This window comes from Anoplolepis gracilipes, chromosome 14, assembly GCF_047496725.1.
Source record: "Anoplolepis gracilipes chromosome 14, ASM4749672v1, whole genome shotgun sequence".
Lineage (NCBI taxonomy): Eukaryota > Metazoa > Arthropoda > Insecta > Hymenoptera > Formicidae > Anoplolepis > Anoplolepis gracilipes.
In genome coordinates, this window is record NC_132983.1 from 8359945 (window position 1) to 8368514 (window position 8570).

The following is an 8570-nucleotide window of genomic DNA, read 5'->3' on the forward strand; positions in this document are numbered from 1 at the left end:
GGAAATCCGTCAACATATCGATAACATGTTGTATCTACAACATGTCATCGACAATGATCCAGATTCTGATACTGATTCTGATCAGTAATTGTAAGTAATTCTTGATGTGTAAGATTCTTTTTCAAATTATGAAAATATTAATAAATTTTTTTTTTTCTGTTATGCAGGAGCCCTGCCTGGACGCCACTACCACCGCCCGGTCATCCCCTCCAGTGCCTCGCAGCAGCAGTCGTCGTCGTGCCGTACCCCTCGACCATCGGCATGCAATCTTTTATATATTTTTTTTATATCTTTTTCTTTTTATTTTTAAATTCACACACACACACACACACACAGATTTTGTAAATAAACACACTTTTTTAAATAAAAAAGAAATTATGTTAAACACATATAATTGCTTGCTTGCTTGCGCTTCCTTCATCTATCCCAGCCTTCTTCCTTCATATACTAGATATAATTAGATATAATAACTTAATATTTAATATAAAAAAAATATAAAAAGAAAATAAAGAAAAAAATAATAAAAAGAAAAAAATTATAAAAAGAAAAAAAGAAAAAAGAAAAAAAAATTTCTGTTTGCGTTCTCGCTTTCCTTGGCCTCGCGCTGTCTCTTTCTTTCCTAGCACTTACTCTCTCGTTCTACTTCACCTCGCGCTATCTCTTTCTTTCCTAGCACTTACTCTCTCGCTCTCCTTCGCCTCGCGCTATCTCTTTCTTTCCTAGCGTTTACTCTCTCGCGGTCCCAGCATGACGTCATTCCCCGCAACGAGCTACATATGAGAACTGGGACTGTTTACAGGTGGGAGGAAGCACGGATGGGAAATGCGTGCGAGTAAATTATATCATGATTTAAATTTAAAAAAACTTTATTTTTCTCTTTTATATATATATATTTTTTTTTATTACATATTGTGACTAAAAACTAAAGCTACCAGTTCGCAATCGACGAGTTGATGTTTATTGAAGGCGTCGCTGGCGCATATTACATTTGACACTTTTTTATTATCCGTTATAGTGGACGCGATATTGAAGAATTGTGTAAACTTAGTATCGACTGTCTCGGTGATTCTAACCAATCGATCAAAGGTTACATCGATGCATTGATCGAGATTAAACATACGGTGTAACGTCGGTTCAATCATCATCATGCGTACGTTTAAAGATTCGAGACTTATAAGTTTAGTATCGTTAATCGTATGAACTCGCACTGTTAGCGGTCCAACGCTTATAAAATTATAGGTATCTTTAGAGTCCTTTCGCAGTAAATCGTGAATATTGCGACGTTGCTCGTAGAGTCCCTTCCACGTTTCGAGAGATAATACCAGTTCCTTTCCTTGATGATCTCCTATGACAATTTTCATGTAACTCGGTGTACCCACGTTGATACCAATTTCAAGGAATTTGAATTCCGTGGTTGTCAATGCGTATCGTCTACTTAGTATACGAATCGCACGACGCTTCAACGAAATGCTGTAGAAAAATAAAATAAAAAAAAAAAAATTAGTTTAAAAACAATTTGTGAAAAAATAGAAAGAAGTTAAACAAAAACTTACTTGTCACATTTGTTCTCAAACAATGGAGTTTCATAACGATTCGGTACGTAATTATTCACGCTTCTGCTGGGGCCGCCACTGCTTCTTTCGACGTAGTACATATTTCCAGATTTCAAAAGTGGACCACTTTCACGAACGGTTAACGCAACACTGACCGTATGAAGAATCAAATATACGTGACATCCCGTTTTTCAAAGTAGTGGGAGATTAGTGGTAAATGTGGTGGGAAATTCTAGAATACTTTAGTGCTCTGAAATTTTTAGAAGGGAGAGAGAGAGAGACGATACTCGAATAAAAAGAATTCTTAAATGACTCGTGAGGGAGGGAGGGAGGGAGGGAATGAGGAGGGGGAATAAGAAATAAAACATATTAGTGTTTAAATATTTTATTTTTCCAAATCTTGCAATTCTTTCTGGCGTTGCGACCACCAGTTAAATATTTTGAATACATTTTGTAATGCGCAATTCTTAACATGTTTTTCACATCGTATAGTATTTTTAACATCTAGATTATTTAGAGATTCGATATCGTCGTAATCAGCATCCAAGGTCTCAATGATTAAATTTTCTCTCGCATCGTCGCCGAGCATATTAGCAAGCCATTCTCGTTTCTGGCATCCTTTAACGTATACGATACACTGCATTTTATCATCTTCTTCTTCAACTACAGCTGTTGTAATCAATCGTTTCGCCATGCTGTACGCAACGATTCCATCCTCCCATTGTAGTCCATGATGATTCGCCATCAACCATGAAGCTTGACACTTTTCGGATTTTGTAAGGAGATGCCATGGTATAGGACTCCGAAAAATGTAGTATGCGAGAACAGTTCCTCTTCTCAGCACCGCCACCTCCTTTGCGATGAATTTATTCGAAACGACAAATCCTTGCAGATCGACAAACGTTGGTACAGACATGATGAGATCTCTTTTCGTCAGTTAAGAAGAATGACAACCATCTCGTAACACTCGGATTTATATCCAGCTTTCCCTCTCTCTAAATTATTGTCGCAAACACTTAGGTAATTTTGCGCACAACGTTGGTCAACGGGTTGTACTGGATTACGCGATCGTGTATGATGAGACAGTACGCAGTCGTATTATTAGCCACATTCTCCTTACACTCAAATTCCAATCGCACATCCACGGTTGCACTCTTGACCGATTCGTTTTGTCGAGAACAATCGATGATCACAAACGGACCGTACTGTAGAAACAGTGAGACAGTGAGACTCGGTTCGAGGTACTCGTATCTGTAATAGTTTTTGCAGAAACGCGCGTACGTGTCGTACAGAATCGACCATCTGTTTTTATCGAAATCCAGATTCATGTCATCGTACGGATAACATTCCGAGTTCAGATAGAGTTTCACGTTTGTTAATTTACAGTCGTCGAATTTACTCGCATCTTCGGACATAACATTCTTCCGGCCTGTCTGCAGAGCAAAGATAACGTATCGTGGTTTCTCCAGCTGAGTCGCGGTCTTAATGGCCCACGAATGTTTGGTTGTACGCTGCAACAGCGGAAACTCGTACAGATCCCACGAGCGAAAACCCATGCTGAGGTAGCGTCCGCTTTCCAGAGCGCGCAGCATAGACAGCTTTTTAATTTCACTCAACAACACATGTGGCATTTGCCATTGTATCTTGAATATGTTGATCACAGGCTCCAGCGTCGAAGCTCCAAGCAGACAATTGTTGTCATTGCGCGATCGTATTAAGATCAATTCGTGACGAGCGTTAATTACTATGCGTCTGTAATCCTCGCAAAATCCCAATAACATGTAGAGCGGTACGCAAAAGTTAAAGTGTCCATCCACAATAGTTGGCTCACTCCAGCCAGCATTTCTCATAATCACGCTTCTATCGGATGATATTGTTACATAGTTTTTGAGCATACTTGTTATTCCCACGTTTCTATTTCGATCAATCTCCACACCATCGAGTTCATATCGAATCTCGTCAAACATGAATGCAACGCAATTATTTTGCAGTACCACATTGAATCCTCCAGCTGGCTTCTTTATCTTTAATTCTCCCTCGATGTATAAGAAACTCTCGTACGGCAATGTATACAGATCCTGTTGTTGTATGGGTATTCTTATCTCATCACTGTATCCGAACGTTGTGTTGGCGAATGGGTTATAGGAGTGAGTCTCAATCTTGACGATGCGATCGTCAAAGATTGGCTCATCCGCGATGTCGAGAATGTCAGTCATCGTTTAAATGTTTCGCACCACGAATCCCAAAGATTGTAAAAACGCAACGTTTGATGCGTTCAATTTCTTTTTCTTAGTGCCGGATGATTGGATATTAGCAAATGTCGATGTTGTTGTCGCTGACGTCGTAAAGATTGTATTGTCTCTCACGTCTTTCGATCCGTTCAACACGAGCATCACACGCTAATTTTACCGCCGCCGCCGTACATGCAATCTAATGGTGATCTCTTCTCCTCGAAAATCGAGTAATCGTCCTTCCTGGTCGACAACGCGTAACGTTAAATCCGTAATGCACCGCACGATGATCGGTAGGTAAATGATGTGCGCCGGTGTTTCCGATATCTTATATCCTGGTGGTACCCTCGGTGAAAATTCGTGTATCGTATGAACGAGTTTGCCGTTGTTGTACGCACCCGCGGTCACATTACATTCGACGCGGATAATGTTCACGTTGATAATGTTAATCGGCACGTCCGACTCGTACCATTTTCGCGGCTGCAGTATACGGTTCGAGAATCCTAGCAGCAATCCAATATTGTTAGGCTTGCTAAAATTTAATCTGTAGGCGCATTTGATCTCGCTCCTCATCGTATTGTAATTAGCGCGGAGCACTATAGGCCATTCTCCAGGCTCAAAGTTATCGCCGTCGTCAGTGTGTTTTTTATCACCATCACGAACTGTGTGTTGCGAACGTTTTCGTAAAATTGTATGTTTCAAAAATTCATTTATCGCTTGCAGCTCGTACGATCCCTCGGGAATCGTAATTTCCGCATCGTCTTTGCCAAAGTAAAATTTATTATTCGAGGAATTCACGTTCGATATCGTGTGATAACTTTCAAAATCCGCTAGACCAAGCTCGTATTCACCGTCGCTTAAATCTACGTTGGGAAAGTAGTTTGCCGCGAGAACGCTGCTCTTTCCAGTCAGCGTGAATGTCATAGACATGTTGATCAAACTGTTTAACGAATACTAAGTTAAATAGCACAATGTATGTCTTTAAATTCGCGTGCATCGACCGTTCGGAGAAACTGCAAGCACAATTGTCCACAGATGCTTTGATTATAAGTTTGATAGGATGTGTGATTATATTCTATTTTTGTCACATTTAAATATCGCACCAATTTATTCGGCGGTCGAAGATTGCCAAAACTATCAAAATATATAGCACAATTCCCCCTCTTTGCATACGCTACCCAGTGAGTACCCGAGCCTTTAGCGTTATCCAAATTTATGATCCCGCTCTCGTTTCGATATATACCACCGATCGGTAATGAGTTACGCATAAAAACACCTCTAAAATATGGAATGTGCATACGTTTTGCTAGTTGCAGCAATTGTACGTTGGTAGTTACGCCCTCTGGCATTTTTAGCGTCTCTTTGACGTTTTTTTTTTTTCTTCTTTTTCATTGAGACTCCTCGTCCGTATTTGTATGGTGCGAGATACAATCCGCGACCTTCCATGGCACGATTGTGACGTAGCATTTCTTGAAACTGACGTTGTGTAGCTTTTCCATCGTTCACCATCTTTGCTACACCAGCCGCTCCACCAATCAGAGATCCGAGAGCGCCCAACACTGGTAGAATCGGTAATACACCCCCGCGTTTCGCTACCGGAAGTATTCGTTTTTTCACCATCTTTTTCTTCGTTTTCTTCTTTAGACCCATACCGAACTTCGTTTTGGTTTTCATCGCTATCCAGACAGCTGTGGCTGCGGCTCTCTCACCGAGAGACGAATCTTATGCAGTGATGCGAGTTTGCGCCTTTTTGGCGAGTATCCTATCCGCCGCGTGTCTTTCGGCAAGATCGTTACTCCGAAAGTACGCTATATCGTGTTCACGACACGCTGCGTCCAATGGGTTGATACCTCGATCACCTCTAGCCAATCGTTCTTCTAGCCGCGTGCCCGGACCACAAAACTGGTATCCAGGAATATGTAATTCGATAGGAAGCGCGTTTATTGCACGATTTAATAGACCTCTGCTTATTTGCGTTGACATTCACGACAATCTTTTATCATTGGCGCTGGACCGTCAATGTGCGTTTGTTGCCACGGTTGATTGTAATGTTCGAAACAGCGACGATAGGTCTGAACCTCCGAATCCGCCTTTATGTATTCCGGAAGTTTGTCCCACACGTAGTGGACGTGATTGCCACACATTCGCAATAAAACTGCTTTAGATACAAACTGTAGCTGTTCGGCACTCAAATCGAGAATATCGTAAGGACTTGATAGCAGGACAAACATTTTTTCGTTATTGAACACTTTGTAGTTCCACGCAGCTATAAATAGACAGGCGTGCGATCCGAATCGGAAGTGGGAAAATGAAATTCGTGCGACAACCTTTCGCGATACGCGTGACAAATTACGACGTCAGATTACGCTCGATGGGTGACAATGCGGAGATGCGTAGACACGGTACGATGCTGCCGAATACTATACGCGCAATCGTTTGCGGCCCCTCGAATTGCGGTAAAACTAACGTGTTGATTAGTTTGATAGAAAGCCCGCACGGCGTCCGCTTTGAAAATGTGTACGTGTATTCAAAGTCACTGTAACAGCCAAAATATCAATATTTGGAGAATTTGTTAACGTCGATCGATGAAATCGGCTATTTTACATTCTCCAATAACAGTGACGTCATTCCACCGAGCGAAGCACGTCCAAACTCGATTTTCGTTTTCGATGACGTGGCGTGCGACAAACAAAATACGATAAGAGAATATTTCTCAATGGGACGCCACTCGAACGTCGACTGCTTCTATCTCTGCCAGACATACGCGAGAATACCGAAACATCTTTTACGCGACAATGCGAACCTGCTAATCTTGTTTAAACAGGATGGCACCAACTTGAAACACGTGTACAACGATCACGTGAATACCGACATGTCATACGAGGATTTCAGTGAGTTATGTCGTACTTGTTGGCAGCAAAAGTATGGATTTCTCGTGATAGACAAGGATAGCTTGCTTACAAACGGGCGATACAGAAACGGATTTAACGTGTTTGCGATACCACAAAATGATTAGTCGTTGCCTACATTCTGTCGTGAGGGGTGAAACGCGAACGTTCAACACTCTCTATCGATATGGCTGGGAGCGATAATATTCGCGAGCGTGAAAAGATGGCGAAGGAGATTGCGAAAACGAGCGAATCGATCCGCAAGAAACATCGCGCTTTGAAGACCGGTAACATCGATGACAATATCGCGGTCAAGACCCATTTTAAACCTATTATCGAGCCGCTGCAAAAGATTGTCGACAACTCGTTCGCGGTGAAAAATAAGTCGGAGAGTAGCGCAAAGATTAAAATCAAGCGATACAAGGAGGATGAGAAGGAAGAGGCTAAAGATGAGGAGGTAGAGAAAGAGGAAGAGGAAGATGCGACACCGAAAAAAAGGAAACGATCGGACGTTTTACTGTATGAACCGTCGATAGCCTCTACGCCGTTAACCGCACCAACAAGCGTAAACGAAGATGTTTTCGAAACCTCGGGCAACATGCTCGAATCATCGTTTGTTCGAAACAAGTTACAAACGCTGGAAGTTCAAGAAACGTTGCGGGAGTACTTTGGGCCACTTGGGCAAAAGTACATAGGCGCTTTGTTTAGTGGCGACAAAAATCACGAGATTGATCATGTGTATGGAGTCTATTTTGACAGAAAGAATGAACTGCGACTCGGCAACAAACAATTCAACATCAACAAAGATGACTCTATTATCATAAACGACGTGCGGTACATTGGAACGCCAGGATTGTACGAGTTGATCTTCAAGAGAATTCCCGATGACGAACTTTACACGAGGGGGGACGATTTGGAAAAATACAAGAGCATATTATTGGTGACGAACGCGCATAGACGCGATTGTGATGCGCAGGGCCATTTGAAGGGTAACAGGGGGTACAAGTACAAACATATAATTGCACCGTTGATGTCGCTCGAATCGAAAAATACAGAATCTGGAGGGGAGATATCTATGCCTCGCGCTATGACGCTAACCAACAATATGATTGATTACGTGTACTGGGACAATCCCAACGAACTAGTGGATCGGCTACGATTGCTCAACGCTTCGCGCCAAGCTGGTCACAACGCTCACGACAACGAGATCCAGTCGATCATCGAGGAACTTCGTGAAGCAGGAATTATTATAAATTAAATGGTGTCTCGACAAAACTAATCAGTCGATCAGCGTTGCGTGACACTTTACGAAGCATCAGAAAAAATGCCTATCAACAAATTTGGATTATTCGATCCAAGAAATGATGCAACCGGCACAAACGGTTCTTGGGATAGATTGGTAAAAAGTTATGTGCACGAAAACGCTTTGTGTCGCGTCGTTACAGACTTCGATGCAAGGTCACGTAAGATTTGCCGTGTAGCGCAACCAGAGGCTGACACCGATGCCGTCAACAAACTGTATGTGGAGTCCTGCGTTAAAAGATTAATGAATCAACAGAAAGAATCAGACGAGAAGCTGATTTCGCTTGAGAAGGACGTGCGAGCAATACAGATTGTGCTAAACGAACTTCAACGCCCGGCTAACGCTAACTCAGAAACAGCTATCAAACCTAAATGAGCATCAGTGAACTGGTTAGGAGCGGCTATCAAACGGTTATCGAACAGCTACGAAGGATTATAGAACGGCTGCGAACAATTATCGAACAGCTACGAAGAATTATCGAACTGCTATCTAAACTACAATGAGTGGCAGTGGCAATGGCAGTGAACGACCTAGCAGCAGCTGCAACAGCTTCGAACGAGGCTATCAGCATCTCAAGCAGGGCTGCGAACGAGGC

The 8570-nt window shown here is 42.2% G+C and overlaps 1 protein-coding gene across 1 annotated transcript; it reads right to left on the reverse strand.

Annotated features, from left to right (window-relative positions):
• Positions 1-795: 795 nt before the first annotated feature.
• LOC140673409 (uncharacterized) lies at positions 796-1845 on the reverse strand. The gene is made up of 2 exons (XM_072906375.1): positions 1554-1845; positions 796-1470 (listed from the first exon to the last, which is right to left on the reverse strand). Exons 1-2 carry the CDS (start codon positions 1652-1654, stop codon positions 903-905), a joined length of 669 nt encoding a protein of 222 aa, XP_072762476.1. The 5' UTR covers positions 1655-1845; the 3' UTR covers positions 796-902.
• Positions 1846-8570: the final 6725 nt, after the last annotated feature.